General features: G+C 46.1%; 1 protein-coding gene across 1 annotated transcript in view; it reads left to right on the top strand.

The window, feature by feature from the left end:
* The first annotated feature begins 13,130 nt into the window (after positions 1-13,130).
* The window catches only part of socs7 (suppressor of cytokine signaling 7), a 49,119-nt gene continuing 39,674 nt past the window's right edge, over positions 13,131-22,575 (top strand). Inside the window, exon 1 of the mRNA XM_055656837.1 lies at positions 13,131-14,067. Coding sequence (XP_055512812.1) covers positions 13,193-14,067 — 875 coding nt within the window. The 5' untranslated portion in view covers positions 13,131-13,192. The remainder of the gene's footprint in view (positions 14,068-22,575) is intronic.

Below are 22,575 nucleotides of genomic sequence, written 5' to 3'. Positions count from 1 at the left end.
GAAGGGCAGAAGAGTTTTGGGGGGTGAACAGCCTTCCCGTGTTGCTTTGTATCTCAGGCTCAAATGTCAAGATGTTCTCGGACTCAAACGTGGGAATGTGAGGGTGTATAGTGCAGTAAAATGAAAGGAACGTCAGACAAACTTAACTGAACATAAGAAAAAGGGGAAGTAAACAAAAAATGCTGGAGAAACTCAGCGGGTGAGGCAGCATCAATGGAGAAAAGGAGTAGGAAATGTTTCAGGGTTGAGACCCTTCTTCAGACTGATGCGGGACTGTTGCCACAGTGGGTTTCCTACACTTGGATATAGCTGGTGGAGCAGTTGGCTCTCAGGTAAATTTAGGACTACATCAGTGGGCTCTGAAGGACTTTGGAGCCCATTCAGATCCAGTATCGTGTCTGCACACAACGTTGCAGAGTCAGCAATTAACTCGAGGCCAAGCCAATCCTCGCTGTGTTGAGGCAACCCAGCCATGACTGGAGACTTGTAGTAGAGTGACACAAACAGAAGGTAGTCCAAGCCACGGGAATCTAAACCAATGTAAAGCGGGTTTCAAATGGATATGCATTGTAAATGGTATCTGTAGCTGTAACACTCAAATCTGGAGATAGATACAAAAAGCTGGAGTAACCCAGCGGGACAGGCAGAATCTCTGGAGATGTCCTCTAGACCTCGATTCACCTATTCTGAGCAAGAGACTCTGTGCATTTACCCGATCTATTCCTCTCATTTTTAATTTAGTTTAGAGATACAGCGCGGGTCCGCGCCGACCAGCGATCCCCGCACACTAACACACTATCCTACACACACTCGGGACAATTTTTACATTTACCAAGCCAACTAACCTACAAACCGGCACGTCTGGAGTGTGGGAGGAAGCTGAAAACCCACGTGGGTCACGGGGAGAATGTATAAACTCTGTGTGTAAGGCAGCAACTTTACCGCTGCGCCACCGTGACTGTGACTTATACATCTCTATAAGATCACCCCTCATCCTCCTGCGCTCCATCGAATAGAGACCAGGCCGACTCAGCCTCTGCCCATAGCTCACACCCTCTAGTCCAGGAGCAGGAAGAAGGAACGCAGTGTAAAGTTCTGTGTTGTGGTGAGAGGAACAGAAGGTGTTGTTGGTGGAGAGAGGTGGATCAGGGTATTTCACACAGATGGTCCTGACATTCACAAAGCCCACATGCAGTGAGTGGTAGGTGATCTTGCCTGACGTGAAGGCTTCTCACTTGAACTTGATGCCATCTGTCAGGGAGAAAGACGTGCAGACCATGTCTCCCTGGAAATGCTGAAACATCTTGGCGCTAATTTTATGTACCATTTTAACAGCTGGTGATGTTCAGTAAATATGCAAGTATATTTTCAATTGCTTTGTAACCAACTCCCTGTGTGAATTCAGCAATCTCACTAGAGGGCCAGGGTGTTGTTGGATGTTCAAGATTGACTCCACTGTTGGGGGGTGACACTGGACAATCCTGTGGATGCGAGAAGCTATTCACATGAAGTGTTAAAGATGCCCCAGTGCCTCCTTATTCTGGGGCAGGGAAATGTTGCCTCACGTTGATTCAATTCAATTCAATTCAATTCAACTTTAATGTCATTGCACAGATACAAGTATGGGTACAACGAAATGCAGTTTAGCGTCAGTCCATAGTATAGTGCAATATAGAAATAAAAATACAGAATAATCAAACAATGTGGACGGAGAGACTGGAGAAGTCTATCGGCGGGACTCCGAGTTCAGCAATGTGATTGTGTTGTTGTAGAAGCTGTTCCTCATCCTACTGGTACGAGACCTGAGGCTCCTGTACCGCCTCCCTGATGGGAGGAGGGCAAACAGTCCATGGTTGGGGTGTGAGGGGTCTTTAATGATCTTCCCGGCCCGTCTCAGACACCGTTTTCGGTGGAGGGCATCCATGGCAGGGAGCGGGGCACCGATGATGTACTGAGCGGTTTTCACCACCCGTTGTAGTGCCTTCCTGTCCGCTACGGTGCAACTGCTGTACCATACCGTGAAGCAGGTGGTCAGGATGCTCTCTATGATACAGCGGTAAAAGTTGGTCAAGATCTGGGGGCTTTCTTGAGCCTCCTCAGGAAGTAAAGGCGCTGCTGCGCCTTTTTGATCAGCTTGGAGGTGTTCGAGGATAACTATCAAAGGTGAACAGGATGTCCATCTTTCATGCCTCGAGAAAGTCCTAATGGACTGATATGGTGCTGGAGGCACAAGAGACTGCAGAGGCTGGAAATGTGAACAAAAGACAAAGTGTTGGAGGAACTCAGCAGGTTAGGTGGCATTTGTGGAGGGAATGGGCAGGGGAGTCCATTCAAGGACCCAAGCAGGTGTGACAAAGGTTCACCTGTATCTCCTCCAACCTCATCTACTGCATCCGCTGCTCTAGATGTCAGCTGATTTACATCGGGGAGACTAAGCGGAGGTTGGGCGATCGTTTCGCCGAACACCTCCGCTCAGTCCGCAATAACCTACCTGAACTCCCAGTGGCTCAGCACTTCAACTCCCCCTCCCATTCCCAATCCAACCTCTCTGTCCTGGGTCTCCTCCATTGCCAGAGTGAGCAACACCGGAAATTGGAGGAACAGCACCTCATATTCTGCCTGGGTAGCTTGCGTCCGGTTGGCATGAACATTGAATTCTCCCAATTTTGCTAGCCCTTGCTGTCTCCTCCCCTTCCTTAACCCTCGAGCTGTCTCCTCCCATCCCCCCGCCCTCGGGCTCCTTCTCCTCCCTTTTTCCTTCCTTCTCCCCCCCACCTCCTATCAGTCTGAAGAAGGGTTTCGACCCGAAACGTCACCTTTTCCCTTCGCTCCATAGATGCTGCTGCACCCGCTGAGTTTCTCCAGCATTTTTGTGTACCTGCCCTTTGACAGGTCTTGTATATGGTGCTGCTGGGGGGGTCCACAGCCCCCTCCTCACCTGGCAAATCAGGTGGGTGAGACAGTTTCGTCGCCGACTATCCGACCATGGAGCAGGTAGCACGGGATTACATGGTACCCATGGTAGGGAGGTGCATAGGCTCAAACAACATACAATGAATTATACATAAATCATACCTAAATTACAGATAACATTTCGAAAGGAAAGATTGTGTAAAATAATGACTGTCTAACTATTGAATAACTTATCCCCATGAACTCCGGCACAGTGGAGCAACTGGTAGAGCTGCTGCCTCACAACACCAGAGAATCTGGTTCCTTCCTGACCTCGGGTGCTTTCTATGTGGAGTTTGCAGGTTTTCCCTGTGACTGTGCGGATTTGCTTCGGCTGCTCTGGTTTCCTCCCACATCCCAAAGACTTGCGGGTTTGTAGGTTAATTGGCCCTAATGCATAGCGAGTGGATGAGAAAGTGGGATAACAGAACAACTGTGAATGGGTGATCAATGATCAGCGTGGACTTGCAGGGCTGAGGCGCCCGTTTGCATGCTGTTTCTCTAAGCTGAACTAAACCACATTCTTCTGGATGTGAAAATCAAAATTCCACTTTGACTATTTCAGTATTTCTCCATGACATCTTACTGATTCTATGTTGAAGAATTGCAGATAAACATAGAAACGTAGAAATTAGGTGCAGGAGTAGGCCATTCGGCCCTTCGAGCCTGCACCGCCATTCAATATGATCATGGCTGATCATCCAACTCAGTATCCCGTACCTGCCTTCTCTCCATACCCCCTAATCCCCTTAGCCACAAGGGCCACATCTAACTCCCTCTTAAATATAGCCAATGAACTGGCCTCAACTACCCTCTGTGGCAGAGAGTTCCAGAGATTCACCACTCTCTGTGTGAAAAAAGTTCTTCTCATCTCGGTTTTTAAAGGATTTCCCCCTTATCCTTAAGCTGTGACCCCTTGTCCTGGACTTCCCTAACATCGGGAACAATCTTCCTGCATCTAGCCTGTCCAACCCCTTAAGAATTTTGTAGGTTTCTATAAGATCCCCTCTCAATCTCCTAAATTCTAGAGAGTATAAACCAAGTCTATCCAGTCTTTCTTCATAAGACAGTCCTGACATCCCAGGAATCAGTCTGGTGAACCTTCTCTGCACTCCCTCTATGGCAATAATGTCCTTCCTCAGATTTGGAGACCAAAACTGTACACAATAAAATATAAGTAACATAAAACCACTAGAAATAAAACACAGTATCACACTTTAAAATCTCAACCAAGAGAAAGCACTGCCAACATTATAGCACAGAGGCGACAGGTATAGCTACAGTGCCACAGCGGTAGAGATGCTCTCTTACAGCGCCAGAGACCCAGGCTCGATCTTGACTACGGGTGTCCTATGTACGGAGATTGTGCGTTCTCCCTGTGACCCCGTGGGTTTTCTCTGGGTGCACAGGTTTCTTCCCACACTCCAAAGACTTACAGGTTTGTAGGTTAGTTGGCTTCTGTAAAATTGTAAATTGTCCCTTGTGTGGAGTATGGAGTGTGGAGTACAGGGTGATCGCTGTTCGGCGCAGACTCGGTGGGCCGAAGGGCCTGTTTCCGCGCTGTATCTCTAAAGCCTATAGTCCAAAATTTATATACTCATAGATGGTTCTTGAAGCTAAAAGCTTCTAATGCAGAAGGGAGGTAAACCTGACACCTAGAAAAAAATAACCCCGACCAAAAATGTTTCCCGAGAGGAAATGAAGAGAGAAATGCAGAACTGGAAAACATTCAGCGAATCATTGTCTACTGCTGAGCTGCTTAGAGATTAAATGAGTCTCGTCACAGTTAATGAGAGAGGAAATCAAAGGTGGCACATCCTTGGAGGCAATGGGAAAAAATAATAATTTGTATCTGAAGTTGTGAACGAAATGGAGATTAGTAATGAAACGGTCATTAAAAAGTGAAGTTACTGAATATTCATAAACCGATGGGACAAGATGGAATATGTCCAGGAATACGTAATGAAATGAGGCCAGGACTCTGACTGGAAACTTTCTGCACTGCAATAAGTGCTTGAGGTTGTTCCGAACAATTAGAAAAGTAACAGCCAGAATCTAATCCTGCGAAGCATTTGAACATTATCTTGCCTTCTGTAACAGGAAATACATTTGAGATTATGTAAGAGAATTTATTTAAATACATTGGTTAAGCCAGTAGTTTAAAGTCAAAATCAGTTTTGAAAGCAAAGTCTCTGTCTAACAAATTTAATGGAATTCCTTTGAGCATATCAACTGAATGCCTATAATGTAATGGATATTAGATTTTTGATTCTCAGAATGTATTTAACAAAATCTTTCATCGGATGTTTGGCTAAAATGTGAGGAAAATATAAATGTGTTATGACTGGTTAAATCACAAGGAACATTAGGCAGCATTGATGCCCATTCTAATGTGACCTCGGGCTAATGGACTCTTGCAAGATTATGAAACAATTTAACATTAAAAGCTCTGCATTGAAGTAAGGATGTTTGCATGATTTTCTATCATTCATTTTAATGAATACAAATTGGTGACAATTGATTGAAAGATACAGCATGGAAACCTGCCCTTCAGCCCATCGAGCCCACACCGACCAACCATCACCCATTCGCGTTAGTTTCTGTTGTCCCATTTTCACATCCACTCCGTACGCACTAGTGGCAATTTCCAGAGGCCAATAAACCTTGTCTTTGGCATGTGGAAGGAAACCCACGCTATCGCAGGGAGAACGCGCAAATTCCACACAGACAGCACCCGAGGTCAGGATCGAACCAGGGGGCCCAGGTATTGTCAAGCAGCTGCGCCACTGCACCACCCCCCTAGTTTATCCCAATGGATGCGGCTTTACAAGCACTGACTGCACATTTGTGACATGCACCGTTATATAAGTGTGTAGTTGAAGGGGGGAAATGTTACACAACCATGAGAGAATAGCAATTGCAATATTTATCACAAGTGTAACATTAGTTGATGCCACTTCATGAACTGTATTGTGTGACCAACTATGCTGTGTGTTGTTGCAACATTGTCTTGTGTAGAACTTCCAGGGACCATCTATCACTCAGGAGAGACCCATAATAAGAACAATGTCATCCTGCCACTACTTAGTAGGCCCCCCTCGGTCATGACTCACCATGGGTGATGCATCCTGGTCGGATGTAAGCCTGGGCGATCGATATCATATGGAGGTCAGGCTGTTGCCCACGCAGCACATTCCCCCCTCTCCACGTCGCTGATCGATCCAAAGGAAGGCCGTTACAGTTTGGCACCAGCACCGTCGCAGGAGCTGCCAGAGCGAGGTTGTACACAACGACAAACTGCCTTAGGGGCTCCGACTCCGGATTTGCTTGAGGTTTACTCCTGGAGCCTTTTCCCATGACTGGATATGGCCACAAGGCAGTGGAGGTTTTAAATCAGAGTGTTCCCTCTCCTAGATGGACTGCCTTCCCAGGCTGACGAGTCCCATCTGCCCGAGACTCGTGGGGGCGGGAGCGTCTATATAGCACCTGCCCACTGAGCCACTACTAGACTCCCTTTAATTGAAGAAAGTGATTATGTTACTTTGAGTTAACAACAATTTTTTAGTATCTGCAGCAGAGGCTTGATGTGTAAGAAGGAACTGCAGATGCTGGTTTAAATCGAAGGGCCGAATCGATGCTGGCTCGAAGGGCCGAATAGCCTACTCCTGCACCTAATTTCTATGTTTCTAAATCGAAGATAGACACAAAATGCTGAGTAACTCAGCGGGTGAGGCAGCATCTCTGGAGAGAGGGAACGGGAGATGTTTCGGGTCGAGACCCTTCTACAGACTGATGGGGGGCGGGACAAAGATAGAATGTAGTCAGAGACAGTAAGACTAGTGGGAGAACTGGGAAGGGGATGGAGAGAGAAAGCAAGGGCTATCTGAGGCTTGATGTCAGAATTGCTGGTTTATGAAACTAGTTTTGTTTTAGTTTATTGTCATGTGTCCTGGTACGTGTGCAGTGAAAAGTTTCTGTTGTGTACTAACCAGTCTGCGGAGAGACAATTCACGATTACAATCGAGCTGTCCACAGTGTACAGATAGATATATGATGAAGGGAATAACGTGAATAACGTTTAGTGCAAGAAAAAGCCAGTAGAGTCCGATCAAAGATAGTCCGAAGGTCCCCAATGAGGGGATTGAAGACTATGAGAATTAGGCACAATGCCTGAGTTGGAATTCTGGCCGCAGTTCCTCCCAATGGGACTTGCACCAAGATTCAGTGAGCTGTGTGATTCAATTGCTATTGTGTACTGAGCTGCCCATGCAAGTGAATTCCCAAGCAAGTGGTTTGTATAAACGATGGAGACAGTGGAAGGAAGACGTCACCACACTGTCTTGTGAACTGCCTCTTGCAGATAAACCAGAACAGATTAAAGTAACAATCTTATTCCATCCCACTGATCACAAAGAGAGACAATTGTACCACTTTATAAACCCATCAGGCGAGACCCTGGAGAATGCATTGGATGCCTTACAATGCACATCGCAACCTGCCTAGAAACGAAACAGTTGACCATTATCAATTCTTTACACATAATTAGGAATGGTAATGGAAGCAGATGCCATAGTAACATTTAAGAGGCTTTTAGATCGGCACATGGTTTTGCAGGGAATGGAGGAATATGGAGTATCTACACTGCAAGCAGAGGAGATTACGGTGGCACAGCGGTAGAGTTACTGCCCTACAGCATCAGAGACCCCGGTTCGATCCTGACTACGGGAACTGACTTACAGAGTTTGCACGGTCTCCCCGTGACCTGCGTGGGTTTCCCCGGGTGCTCCAGTTTCCTCCCACACCCCAAAGACGTACAGGTTTGTAGGTTAATTGGCTTCGGTAAAAATTGTAAATTGTCCTAGTGTGTAGGATAGTGCTAGTGTACGGGGTGATCGCTGGTCGGTGCACTCTGTGGGCCAAAGGGTCTATTTCTGTGCTGTACTGTTCTATGTTCTTTGAAAGTGCCTTCTTAAGAGACACAGCCTGGGATGAATTAGTCTCACACTCGGCAGTGTAAGTGAGACTAAAAGATTTTGCTTTTGAGACTTACTTTCCTATTCTCGTGAAAGATCAAATGATTTAAAGTGCCTGCACAACCTTGAACAGTTATTGCTTGCGACATAAATTTCCAGTGGACAGGAGTTTTTATTGTGTAAACCTCTGCATTATGATATTTTCAAATATTATAGTTTGCAAATTCAGTCCAGAAATTTATACAAATTTGTTGTTAGTTTATTATCTCAGGGCAGCCAAAAAAATTAAAAATGTGAATGCGCACTCATTATGTTAATGTAACTAATGGTAATTGTTGGAACAGTGTATGAAATATCATTCAATGGGTATATGGTGGACCTAAAATTGAGTCTTCAGCTCTCTGTGGCCTCCGGCTATTTCTCAGAAATATTCTACTTAGGAATGGCACAGTGGCGCAGTGGTAGATTTGTTAACTTACAGCGCCAGAGACCCGGGTTTGATCTTGACTACGGGTGCTGTCTGTACAGAGTTTGTCCATTCTCCCTGTGACCGCATAGGCTTTCTCCGGGTGCTCCGGTTTCCTCCCACATCACAACAATGTAGGTTGTAGGTTTATTTGTCCTCAGTGTGCTGGATAGAACTGGTGTAAGGGTGATTGGCGGTCAGCATGGACTTGGTGGACCGAAGGGCCTGTTTCCATGCTGTATCTCCAAAACTTAAAAAAACAACTTTAAATCAGATATATTCTTTTCTTTGAAAGTTGAACTCTCCACCCATCGATTTCTTTCTCTCCTAGTCTAAATAATTTTCCTTTTCCTCCTCTGGTCTCTCTCCTGTGATCTGTCCTCTCCCCTCCTGCCGTTTTCTCTCTCCATCCATGCCCCTTCATCTCTAGATCACTCTACACTTGGTTACTTAGGCCAAAAGATGTTATATATTTTTCCCCTCTCTCGGCTGGGCATTAAAAAAAATTGCCATGCCACCATTCTGAAGAAAACGCAGGGTCTTGGTTAAATATTAATTCCTGGTGCAACATCACAAAGACAGATTACCCCAGGCGATTATCGCAGGATGATTGAGGAAGCTTGCCAGATCAACTGAGAAACCCTGTATATTTACCACAAAAAGATGTGAATGCACGGGGTATTTTCCCAGGGTAGGCACTTCAAGGGCTAGAGGGCTTAGGTTTAAATAGAAAATAGGGGCAGGGGGAGGCCTTTTGGCCCTTTAAGCCTGCACTGCCATTCATTGTTTAATGTGAGAGAGGAAAGATTTAATAGGAACCTTTTTCACTCAGTGGGTGGGGAGTACACGGAACGGGTTGCCAGAGAAAGCATTGAAGCAGGTGAAATAAACTAACATAACCTAAAGAGACTTTGGACAGGGACATGGATAGAATAGGTTGAGTGAAATATGGGCCAAACGAGGGTATAGGGTTAAGCCTGGATGGGACTTCATGGCCGGCATAGATGAGTTGGGCTGAAGGGCCTGATTCTGTTGTATGTCTACATAAAGATGACTTAAAAATTGAAGAAATAGACTTTAAATAAACTTTAAAAAATAGAGTTTGCAGAAGGGTCTCGACCCAAAATGTCACCTATTCATTTTCTCCGTAACGCTGCCTGACCCATTGAGTTACTCCAGCATTTGGTGTCTTCTGCAACTGCACTTCCGTCCTACACATTAAAAATGGAAGTTTCATGTTATTTACCTACAGAGAGAGACTCTGAACACTGTCTCAGAATGTGTCTCACATGCTGACCGGTTGCATTGTGGCTTGGTACAGCAACCTGAGCGTCCAGGAGTGGAAAAGGTTGTAAAAGTTGTAAACACTGCCCAGTCCATCATCAGCTCTGACCTCCCTACCATCAAGGGGATCTATCGCAGTCGCTGACTCAAAGGCTGCCAGCATCATCAAGGACCCTCACCATCCTGGCCATTCACTCATCTCCCCGCTGCCTTCAGGTAGAAGGTACAGGAGGCTGAAATCTGCAACATCCAGGTTCAGGAATAGCCACTTCCCCACAGCCATCAGACTATTAAACACAGCTTCAAACAAACTCTGAATTATGTGTTCAAGAAGGAACTGCAGATGCTGGAAGATTGAAGGTACGCAAAAATGCTGGAGAAACTCAGCGGGTGCAGCAGCATCTATGGAGCGAAGGAAATAGGCGACGTTACGGGCCGAAATCCTTCTTCAGAAACTCTGAACTATAACAGCCTATTGCACTTTATCTGTGTATTTATGTGTGTATATATATATTCTACGGTATATGGTCACATGATCTGATCTGATCTGTATTTATGCCTACAATATTCTGTTGTGCTGCAGCAAAGCAAGGATTTCATTGTCCTATCTGGGACACATGACAATAAAGTCTCTTGACTTGACTAATGTCAACACAGCACCACCTACAGCTGCAGCATCCTTTGAAACAGCCATCAGAATAAAGGAGACAACTTTGGGCCAGTGTTATTTCCCAGTTCCTCGTTACAGTGTCCATTAAAGATTTTGAAGCCATTTTAACAGGTTTCCTAATAGTCAATAGGCTGTGCTGGATTTAAATACAAACTCCAGGGGTTTGCTTGTCACTACCTGCTTTCCCCCCTAAATTCCTAGCAATATATAAAATGCCAAACATCAAATGTGATTTCCTTACAAATATACGAATTTACTGTAACATATCAAAGAGCTCATTTAAAAACTATACAGCTATTTATATAAAATACCCAGGACCCAGCTGTGGGCAATACCAGTTAATTTAAATGTTTAAGGTCTAACAATTTCTTACACAACTGGAAACAGCCGATTGCTACAAAATCCAAAACTGTTAAAATGTGACCTTTCATTTCGGCCAAGAAAATAGTTTGAAATGAAATGAAATGAAATGATTCAATTTATTGTCATTGTCAGTGTACAGTACAGAGACAACGAAATGCATTAAAATGAAATGATGATGAAATGATTCAATTTTTATTGTCATTGTCAGTGTACAGTACAGAGACAACGAAATGCATTTTTAGCATCTCCCTTGAAAGGGAGACACAGTTTGGTGTTAGTTTAAAGCATCTTACAGCTTTAGGACATGCGTTTTATTTAAGATATCTGCGTGGGATTTTTTTTTTGTTCTCCTGTGTATTTACTGTATTTACAGGAGCTTGTGGCTGGGAATTCACCTGGGATTTTGTTTTAACTAGCTTGACCTACAGAACTGCAGCGCTCATATATTGGGCGGAGACAGTGTTGAATTTGCGGAAGTATTAGTGGGTGTGGTTTTAAAACGTTTGTGTCTTTTTATTTAGCTTGTGTGCTCCTTCAGTCCTGGGACAGGCGGCAGACAGGGAACACAAGTTATCAACAAAAAAGGTTGACATAAAATGCTGGAGTAGCTCGGCGGGACAGGCAGCATCTCTGGAGAGAAGGAATGGGTGACGTTTCGGGTCGAGACCATTCCAAGATCACCCATTCCTTCTGACAGATGCTGCCTGTCCCACTACGTTACTCCAGCAATTTGTGTCTAGCTTCGATTTAAGCCAACACACCTTATCAACAAAAAACTTATGTAGCCATATTAAATGAAACGCGTGCTCTAAAACTACAAGATGCTTCAAAACAACACGAAACAAATTTCCTGCTTGAAATTAAAGGTCACAGTTTAACTATTCAAACTTTTGCACACACTTGCGATCGCTGTTTTGCAGTTTCGTTAGAAATAGTTAGTTCTCAAAAGATGTCAATGATCTATGTCCTCTGGAGATGTGGCCTGACCTGCTGAATCCTCCAGCACATCGTGTATCGAGCAAGATTCTGACAGCTGCAGTTCCATGTGTCTCCAAATCATTTGAATGTTTCGTTAGAAATTGTTAACCCTTAAAACATGTCAAGAGTCAAGAATATCTAATTGTCATATGTATCGACAAAGGAATTCTTATTTGCAGCAGCATACCAGGCATGTAAGCACAATGCACATACACGAAGTATGGATACCGAGAACCAGAGGACATAGGTTTAAACGGGGGGAGGGGGTAACTTCTTCACACAAAGGGTGGTGGGTGTATGAAACAAGCTGCTGGTGGAGGTAGTTGAGGCAGGTACTATGCAAACGTTTAAGAAACAAAAGACAATCTGAATGATTGTGAGTCTGAAGAAGGGTCCCGACCCGAAACGTCACCCATTCCTTCTCTCCAGAGATGCTGCCTGTTTCGCTAGGTTACTCCAGCATTTTGTGTCTATCTTCGGTTTAAACCAGCATCTGCAGTTCCTTGTTACACAACATTTCAATGGTTGGCTAGAAGAGTTGGCTCTTAAAATTGTTAACCCTTATAACATTGCAATGGTTGGTCACAAAATTGTTAGCCTGTATAATATTCCGATGGTTGGTTAGAAATTGTTAGCCCTTATAATATTTCGATGGTTGGTTAGAAATTGTTAGCCCTTATAATATTTCGATGGTTGGTTAGAAATTGTTAGCCCTTATAATATTTCGATGGTTGGTTAGAAATTGTTAGCCCTTATAATATTTCGATGGTCGGTTAGAAATTGTTAGTCCTCATAATATTCCGATGGTTGGTTAGAAATTGTTAGCCCTTATAATATTTCGATGGTTGGTTAGAAATTGTTAGCCCTTATAATATTTTAATGTTTCATGAGAAATTGTTAGCCCTTGTAATATTTCGATGGTCGGTTAGAAATTGTTAGTCCTCATAATATTTTGATGGTTGGATAGAAATTGTTAGCCCTTATAATATTTTAATGTTTCATGAGAAATTGTTAGCCCTTGTAATATTTCGATGGTTGGTTAGAAATTGTTAGCCCTTGTAATATTTTAATGTTTCATGAGAAATTGTTAGCCCTTGTAATATTTCGATGGTTGGTTAGAAATTGTTAGCCCTTATAATAATTTAATGTTTCATGAGAAATTGTTAGCCCTTATAATATTTCGATGGTAGAAATTGTTAGTCCTCATAATATTTTGATGGTCGGATAGAAATTGTTAGTCCTCATAATATTTTGATGGTCGGTAGAAATTGTTAGTCCTCATAATATTTTGATGGTCGGTAGAAATTGTTAGTCCTTATAATATTTTAATGTTTCATGAGAAATTGTTAGTCTTTATTGCACACATTTGAGTGGAAAGGGCTGGCTCGGTGGCAAGTAAGTGTGTATGTGGGCAGGTAAATAGTTAATGCAACAATCAGGCAGCCCACAGACAGAGAGAGAGAGAGAGGGGGAAGGAGAGGAGGCAGCAGCAGCAGCAGCGCCAGCATGAATCCGCAGACTGCGGCTGGCTTCATGCTGCTGCACGTTGTGTCTCCGGACCTGCAGGAGGGACAGGAGGAGGAGGCGATGGCAGTGTCCGGCTCGGGGCTGGCGCTCAAGCCGCTGCCCTTCGACCTGAGCCGGAGCCGCCGCCCGGCCGCGCTGCTGCAAGATGCCGCCTGCCGGCTGCAGCACCTGGAGCTGCCCGGCGCCAAGGGAGCGAGGCCGCAGCTGATGGTGTTCCGCAACCCGGCGCTGCTGCCACCGGCCGCCGTGACCGTGACCGTGGAGGGGGCGGGGGGCAGCGAGAGGCCCAAAGCCTCGACCTCTCCCGGACTCTGCCCCCGGCACCGACGCTGCCCGGGCCGGGCCCGCGGTGGCCGGAGAGACGAGCGGGTGTCCGACCTGGCCCGGGACTTCGGCGACTTCACGGTGGGGCCGGGGCCGGGGGGCGAGGACGCGGCCTGCGAGTGCCCGGGCCTGGGCCTGGATTTGGGGCTGGGCCCGGCCACCACAACCTCCTCGGGCCCCGGTGAGGAGACGAGCGACGCCGTGCTGGTGCTGGGCGCGATGGAGGAGCCGGGGGCCGAGGCCGGGCCTGGTGACGGCGACGACGACGACTGCCCGCTCCGCCTGCTGTGCCGGGGCCTGGGCGGGGAGACGGAGCCGGAGCCGGAGCCCGAGGCCTCGGCCTCTCCTACCGCCACCGCCGCCCCCCCGGGGGACCCCGACCACCCGCTGGCCGCCCGCTCCCGCCGGAGCTCGCTGAGGAGCCGCCTCACCAGGCTCTTCCGTGCCCGCAGTTGCAACGGGGCGGCCGAGGCCGGAGCCAAGCGACACTCGCTGCAGCTACACGGCCCGGCCGAGGGCCCGGACATCAGGTACCCACCGTCTGCTGAGGAAAGACATTCTTGCCATAAGGATTTGAGTATAGGAGCAGGGAGGTTCTACTGCAGTTGTACAGGGTCTTGGTGAGACCACACCTGGAGTATTGCGTACAGTTTTGGTCTCCTAATCTGAGGAAAGACATTATTGCCATAGAGGGAGTACAGAGAAGGTTCACCAGACTGATTCCTGGGATGTCACGACTGTCTTATGAAGAAAGACTGGATAGACTTGGCTTGTACTCGCTAGAATTTAGAAGATTGAGAGGGGATCTTATAGAAACTTACAAAATTCTTAAGGGGTTGGACAGGCTAGATACAGGAAGATTGTTCCCAATGTTGGGGAAGTCCAGGACAAGGGGTCACACAGTTTAAGGATAAGGGGGAAATCTTTTAGGACCGAGATGAGAAAAACTTTTTTTTTCACACACACAGAGAGTGGTGAATCTCTGGAATTCTCTGCCACAGAAGGTAGTTGAGGCCACACAGTTCATTGGCTATATTTAAGAGGGAGTTAGATGTGGCCCTTGTCGCTAAAGGGATCAGGGGGTATGGAGAGACGTACAGGTATAGGATACTGAGTTGGATGATCAGCCATGATCATATTAAATGGCAGTGCAGGCTTGAAGGGCCGAATGGCCTACTCCTGCACCTATTTTCTATGTTTCTAAGCTGGCTCGCCCAGAGACTGAGACCCTTCGGCCCGTCGTGGCCCTTCCTGCCGCTGGGGAGCATGTCCCCTGTGTCCACTGTAGAGCAGAGGGGTCCAGGAGAGAGTTTAAGAAGGAACTGCGGATGCTGGAAAATCAAAGATAGACAAAAGTGCTGGAGAAACTCAGCGGAATGCAGCAGCATCTTTGGAGCGAAGGAAATAGGCAACGTTTCGGGCTTTCAGCGTGTCCAAGCCCTTAACTATGCTCCTGGATAGACACAACGTGCTGGACAGGCAGCATCTCTTCTATATCCCAGGTGGACAAAAATGCTGGAGAAACTCAGCAGGATGCAGCAGCATCTATGGAGCGAAGGAAATAGGCAACGTTTCGGGACGAAACCCGTAAGGGTTTCGGCCCGAAACGTTGTCTATTTCCTATGGGGGAGATTGTTCAACTCTTTGCATGGAGCGAAGGAAATAGACAACGTTGCCTATTTCCTTCGCTCCATAGATGCTGCTGCATCCCGCTGAGTTTCTCCAGCACTTTTGTGCACCTGGGATCTAGGAGAGATGCTGCCTTTCCAGCATGTTGTGTCTATCTAGGAGCATAGTTAAAGGCTTGGACACGCTGAAAGCCCGAAACATTGCCTATTTCCTTCGCTCCATAGATGCTGCTGCACCCGCTGAGTTTCTCCAGCACTTTTGTCCACTTGAGATCTAGGAGAGATGCTGCCTGTCCAGCATGTTGTGTCTATCTAGGAGCATAGTTAAGAGTTTGGACACGCTAGAGGCAGGAAACATGTTCCCGATGTTGGGGGAGTCCAGAACCAGGGGCCACACACACACACAGTTTAAGATTAAGGAGTAAGCCATTTAGAACGGAGCCGAGGAAACACTTTTTCCTCACAGAGAGTGGTGAGTCTTTGGAATTCTCTGCCTCAGAGGGCGGTGGAGGCAGGTTCTCTGGATGCTTTCAAGAAAGAGATAGATAGGGCTCTTAAAGATAGCGGAGTCAGGGGATATGGGGAGAAGGCAGGAATGGGGTACTGATTGGGGATGATCAGCCATGATCACATTGAATGGCGGTGCTGGCTCGAAGGACCAAATGGCCTACGTACTCCTACACCTATTGTCTATTGAACAGAGCTACATGATCCCCCCTGGACCATGGTGGAGTGGAAGGCTTTAAAGTAGTCCATTGACCTTCATCATTTGTGGTATTGAGTTGTGAATGTGGACGCTAGGAACTGCAGATGTTGGTTTTAAACAAATAAACACACTGTCCATTAGTAGCTCAGCAGGGGCAATCAGCATCTCTGCAAGGCAAAATCTGAAGAGGGTGTAGGAAGGAATAGCAGCTGCTGGCTTACACTGAAAAGATTTATGAGGATGTTGCCAGGACTCAAGGGTTTGCCATGGGAATGTTTGACTCAAGAGTTTAATCAGGTTAGGACTTTATAAAATCATGAGGGGAACAAGATAAATGCACAGTCTTTTAGACAAGGTAGAGGAATCAGGAACTAGGCGACAGAGTTTAAAGGGAAAGGGGAAAGATTTAATAGCAATCTGAGGGGAACGATTTCCATACAGTGTGGTGGGATGAGCTGCCAGGAGGTAGGTGTGACGGGTACTACAAAAGCATTTAAAAGACATTTAGCCAAGTACATTGATAGGATTGTAGAGGGATGCGGCTAAACATGGGTAGATTTCACTAGTTTAGATGTGGCAACTTGGTTAGCATGGACGGGTTGGGCTGAAGGGCCTGTTTCCATGTTGTATGACTCTATGACACTGGGCTGGGGGGTCCCAACCAGTGGTGGGGTCTTTCCGACAAAGTATTAGACCAAATCCCAGTCCTTTAAGTAGATGCAGGAGATAGCAGGTGTTCATCCATTCATTCCACCAATGCTGCCTGCTTGCTGAGTTGCTCCAACACTGTTTTGCTGAAGATTTCAGCATCTGCAGTTCTTGTGTCTCCGTCCTCAGTGTTGTGCAGTCATTTACCCCACTGTTGTTCCTTGTCGCATTTAAGATCGACACTCTTGGTCAAGATTTTGACTGGAATATACTGCTGCATTTGCCACTACATGCAGCAATGTGTTACATAGAACCGTGCAGCATAGGATCGGTCCCTGTGGCCCACAATGTCTGTGCCAAAAATGATGCCACGTTAAACTAACCTCCTCTGTCATATCCCTTTAATTCCCCAGATATTCACCTCCCTGTCTAAAAGCAGCTTAAATGGGCCTGTCGCATCTGCCTCCACCACCATCCCTGGTAGTGTGATCCATGCACCTACCACTCTCTCCGTGAAAACAACACTAGCCCTGCACTTCTCTTTTAAACATTGCCCCTTAAATTGATGCCCCCCCAACTCTTTTGACATTTCCACCCTGGGGAAGAAGATTCTGACTGATGTGCCACTCTATTGCCGCTGCATGCAGCAAAATGGTGCATTTACCAATGCATCTCATCCGCTGCAATGGATTGAGCAAGGTGGAGCAGGTTCCATACAAGTGCAAGCCTTTTTTTTGATAAAGCCGTCACTTTTCAGTTGCAATGCTTGATAGATCCATCGCCAGGGGTGGTAATGGGGGAGGCTGGGAATTGAAAGTTATCACAAAGGCTATGACTTCAAATCTGTTCAAAATAGTCAAATGGTTACAATACAGTGAATGGGGAGAAATTGTTTCCTGAGCAGCAGAGTCGATAATGAGAGGAAGCAAGTTGAAGGTGTCTGGCGCAGGAGATATCTCATACATACTGTGTAGTAAGTTGTCATTTGGAACGCAGTGCATGAAAGGGAAATAAATGTAGATTGGATATTATTCCGAAGAGGCAGGATAAAAGTTGAAAGGAAAAAACAGAGATGTGGACAAAGAGCAGGAAATGGGATTAATTGGAGCTCTCCTGAAGAGGCACAATATTGGACTGCAAGTCCACCCCTGCTGCATCTTACAGCGAATCTTTGGCAAAGCCCTGTGGAACAGCTGTGTTTTCATGATGAGCAGTGATCTCATGCACTGTCTCCTCTCCAAACAAACCTGTCACCTGCAGGAATGCTGTAAGATTTCAGCACAAGAGTTTTGTAATCCCATCCAGCAAAGATAAGCCAACCAGGCTGGATTTTCAGTTTAGTTTAGAGATACAGTGCAAAAAAGGGCCCTTCGGCCCACCGCGCCGACCAGCGATCCATGCACATTAATACTATCCTGCACGTACTGGGGACAATTTACAATTAGACCAAGGCAATTTACCTACAAACCTGCACCTCTTTGAATTGTGGGAGGAAACCGGAGATCCCGGAGAAAACCCACGCAGGAGAATGTACAAACTCCGTACAGGCAGCACCCGTAGTCAGTGCCAAACCCAGGTCTCTTGTGCTGTAAGGCAGCAACTCTACCACGGTGCTGCTGCCAGGGTAAAAAGCAGCTCGGACAGTATTTTGGCAGAGACAGAAGTAATGTTTTGGCCCAAAGGACAGTTGTCAAACACTTAATCTTAATTAAGTTGATGGCCAAAAACTTGGCAAAGAAAGTCAGCCTTAAAGCTTGAGCGAGGTGAGGGTTTGTGGATGAAATTGTAGCACTTGGGTCGACACAGAAGAGTTGCTTCAGTCTGAAGAAGAGTCCCGACTTGAAACGTCACCTATCCTTGTTCTTCTGGCATGCTGCCTGACCTGCGGAGCCACGCCAGCACCTTGTGTCTTCTTGAGTCCCTTCTCTATTGGTCGCAGTTCTTTGAAATCAGCAAATGAATTTTTTTTTTTAAAGCTGTAGATCCTATAAATCTAAAATTAAACAAGACTATGTTGGAAATATGCAAACGGGAAGGGTCTCTGCTGTGAAATGCTACCTCTGTTTCTCTTTCCACGGAGGTGGCCCGACCTGCTAGCTATCTGCACCATTTTCTGTCTTTAATTACAACGGTGAACAAGAGATGTATTTAAGAAGGAACTGCAGACGCTGGAAAATCAAAGGTAGACAAAAGTGCTGGAGAAACTCAGCGGGTGCAGCAGCATCTATGGAGCGAAGGAAATAGGCAACGTTTCGGGCTGAAACCCGGAAGGGTTTCGGCCCGAAACGTTGCCTATTTCCTACAGTGGAGATTGTTCAACTCTTTGCGTCCCAGGGTGGGGATGGGGGGGGGGGGGGGGGGGGGGGGGGGGGGGGGGTCAGAGCTGGAGTAAAGGAGGGGTTACTCCACAAAGGGATTTGATAATGCGGGGTGGAGAATGAGGGTTGTAAAATCAGCTGCTTCTGCATACCAGCTGAAGGAACCTTCTGAGTGCCCCCGGTGTGAGTGAAGGAGATTCATGTGTATTAAATGGTCCATTTTCAACATCTTACTAGTGCATTTTTACAAGTGGCGCAGAAACAAATAAAAGCCGGTGAACCATTTGCATTCTTCTGCCTCCACAATGACAATTTTCTCTACGAAGTTGGATTTGTGCCTGGCTGTAATTTACTACTCCAGACATGGGCAGCAACAGCACCTTGGCATTTGCTACAAGCTGTTTAAGAAGGAACTGCAGATGCTGGAAAATCAAAGGTAGACAAAAATGCTGGAGAAACTCAGCGGGTGAGGCAGCATCTATGGAGCGAAGGAAATGGGCAGCGTTTCGGGCCGAAAACCGCCTGAAGAAGGGTTTCGGCCCGAAACGTTGCCTATTTCCTTCGCTCCATAGATGCTGCCTCGCCCGCTGAGTTTCTCCAGCATTTTTGTCTACCTTGGCATTTGCTACTGTGAGTTTGGGATAGTGTGTGGGGTGGGTACTGGCATCGCACATACACAGACTAATGTAATAGAGGTGGCCTTGGGCTCTCGTTCCTGAAGGACACTGCTGTATTTTTTTTAACAACAGCTTTTGTGCTCATTCCTGTGTTGTCAGCTCACCAAGGAGAAGGGTTGTGCTCTCCAATTCCCCCTGGCAGAGCAAGGGTTTTATTGAATTTGATTTGTGGAATCAATTCTGGAAGGAGAGTGTTTTTTAAGCAATTGGGCCGTGGTAAATCTGAGCATAAAGCTGTAGAATTGTGACGATCTACCTGAATTATTAATGTGCTCTGGAGAAAAGGTCTGTCTTCTTGCCGGGTTGGGTCAATGTGTGTCACCAATATCAGTAGGTTGTCTCTTAACTGCCCATTGAAGTGGGCAAACCAGCCGCTCAGATGAATTATTTTTCCATTATTACCTCGCCACTTAAGGGTTCAATTTCAAGGAAGTCCATATCAAGTGTAAGCTAGATCATTGAACAATCCAGTTTTCCTGTAACTTGTGTGTAGGAAGGAACTGCAGATGCTGGTTCAAACCGAAGATAGATGGACTCTAAACGCTGCAGAAACTCAGCAGGACAGGCAGCATCTCTGGAGAGAAGGAATGGGTGACGTTTCATGTCTGAAGAAGGGTCTCAACCCGAAAGGTCACCCATTCCTTCTCTCCAGTGATGCTGCCTGTCCCGCTGAGTTACTCCAGCATTTTGTGTCCAACATTACCTGTAACTTGTGCTCGTCAGCTCTCTGCGTGTCATCACTCACCTGTAGGCGAGGGGCATTTTACAGTTGCCTATTAACGTCTGGCCTGCACATGAGAGTAACTGGGGGAAATCCATGCGGCCACGGAGGAAAATATGGAAAGTCCACAAGACGCCACCCGTGGTCGGGATTGAACCCGAGTTGCTGGAGCTCTTTGTCCCTCTGTGAGGTAGAAGTTGCAGCAGATTTCTACAAAGATAAATGGATTCTCAAGGCCATAAAGGGAAGGGCAGTAACAGCTGACATTGCCAGTGATGTCTATAACATGAGAATAGACAAAGAAGTTGCTCTGATGGGACATTAAAACTCTTGCTCGTCCAATACACTAAATTCTGAGCAATGGAACTCTCCAGTTCTCATTGAGCTGAGCGCACACTTTATCTGCATTGAAAGTGCTGCTCTGCCAGTTAATGGTTGAACAACTGTAATCGAGCTCCTCAGAAAGACACAAAGTGCTGGAGTAGCGCAATCTTGGAGGACGTGGATAGGTGATGTTTTGCATCCAGAACCTCCTTCGGGGACCCGATCCAAAATATCACCTATCCGTCTTCTCCAAGGATACTGCCCGACCCGCTGAGTTTTTCCAGCACTTTGTGCCTTTCCGTGGTAAACTAGCATCTGCAGTTCCTTGTTTCTATCCGTTGATTCCCTGGTCTCTGTAGTTCACCTGGTTGAATTTCCTATTACTCAGACCTGTGGCAGTGCCCATTGTTACTGCCACGCTCAACTGAGACCAACGTCTGAAGAAGGATCTCAACCCAAAACGTCACCCTTCCCTTCCAGAGATGCTGCCTGTCCCGCTGAGGTACTCCAGCATTTTGCGTCTACCTTCAACTGAGACCTTCTCGCCAGAGTTTATTGAAGTTGTGACATTTTATCGTAGTACCTGGATATAGTTTTTTCAAGGTAATCTGCATATGACTCGGGATTGATATGATTATATAAGATAAGAAAAGATCTTGTGCCTTTGGACAGTCTGTGGTCGAAGGCCTTTCATATCTGAAAGCAGCAATGATTGAGAATTGTCTACATATATTGAGTTTTTAAATATTTTGAAGGAGTGCTGTAGTAAATTTTATGCTGCAACACCTGTCTCTGTCGCTCCGTAAGATGCTCTAAAATAATTCAAGTAGATGAGTGATTTAAGGGCCTGTCCCACTTACGTGATTTTTTCCGACGATAGACACAAAATGGTAGAGTATCTCAGAGGATCAGGGAACATCTCTGGGGGGAAAAGGAATAGGTAACCCTTCAGTTTCGACTCAAAACGCACTTAAATCCTTCTCTCCGGAGATACTGCCTTTACTCGCTGAGTTACTCCAGCATTTTGTGTCTATCTTCGGTATAAACCAGCATCTGCATTGGTTAGTGGAAGGATAAAGCTTGATTTAAAGATAGTCCAAGGGTCTCCAAAGAGGTAGATGGGATCACGCTCTTGGTGATAGGATGGTTCAGTTGCCTGATAACAGTTGGGGAGCAACTGTCCCCGAGTCTGTCTGTGTGCTTGTTTGATCAATGGTTATTTTGGTTGAAGTAAAATTAAGTATTGAGAAGGGGATGGAAGTCTGGAAATTCAATTCAAGCCAAAATAATCTGGCAAGGACTCATTACCTTGTTGCTAGGGAAATATAGATTTTCAAATATAATACAAATGAGTTAATGATCCCCATAGCTCATTGGGTGTGTTATTTACAGAGCTATCAGATAGAAGAGTTCAAGAGTGTTTTTGTCATATGAACTGAAACAATGACGTTTTGACTTGCTGAAGCTTTACAAGCACATTAAATACAATACAATACAATACCTTTTATTGTCATTTGAACCTCAAATGAAGTTCAAACGAAATTTGGTTTCTGCAGTCATACAACAAGAAAAGAACCAAGACACAACACAATTTACACAAACATCCATCACAGTGAATCTCCTCCTCACCGTGATGGAAGGCAAAGTCTTGTCTCTCCCCTGCACTCCACTCTTCTCCCGATGTCAAAGTCAAAGCCCCCGGCGGGCGATGGTAAGTAAGTCCCTCGGCCGGGCGATGCAAGGCCACGCTCCGGGTCTTGACGTTGGAGCCCCCGGCGGGCGCTAGCAAGTTCCCCGGCCGTTAAAGCCACGCCGGGCGATGTAAGGCCCCGCTCCAGGTCATTTTCAACCCCGCAATTCGGGCAGGAGAAGTTTCCGTACAACAACAACAACAAATAAATATACCATAAATGATCAGTTATTCTACATTAACCAGACTGTGGCAGTGCAAGAACCAATGTTTGTAGAGATTGCCACATGCTTTGGGTGGCGCAGAGGTTGAGTTGCTACCTATAC

The sequence above is a fragment of the Leucoraja erinacea genome, chromosome 27 (genome assembly GCF_028641065.1).
Source record: "Leucoraja erinacea ecotype New England chromosome 27, Leri_hhj_1, whole genome shotgun sequence".
NCBI lineage: Eukaryota > Metazoa > Chordata > Chondrichthyes > Rajiformes > Rajidae > Leucoraja > Leucoraja erinaceus.
This window is presented reverse-complemented; position numbering and strand designations above follow the sequence as displayed.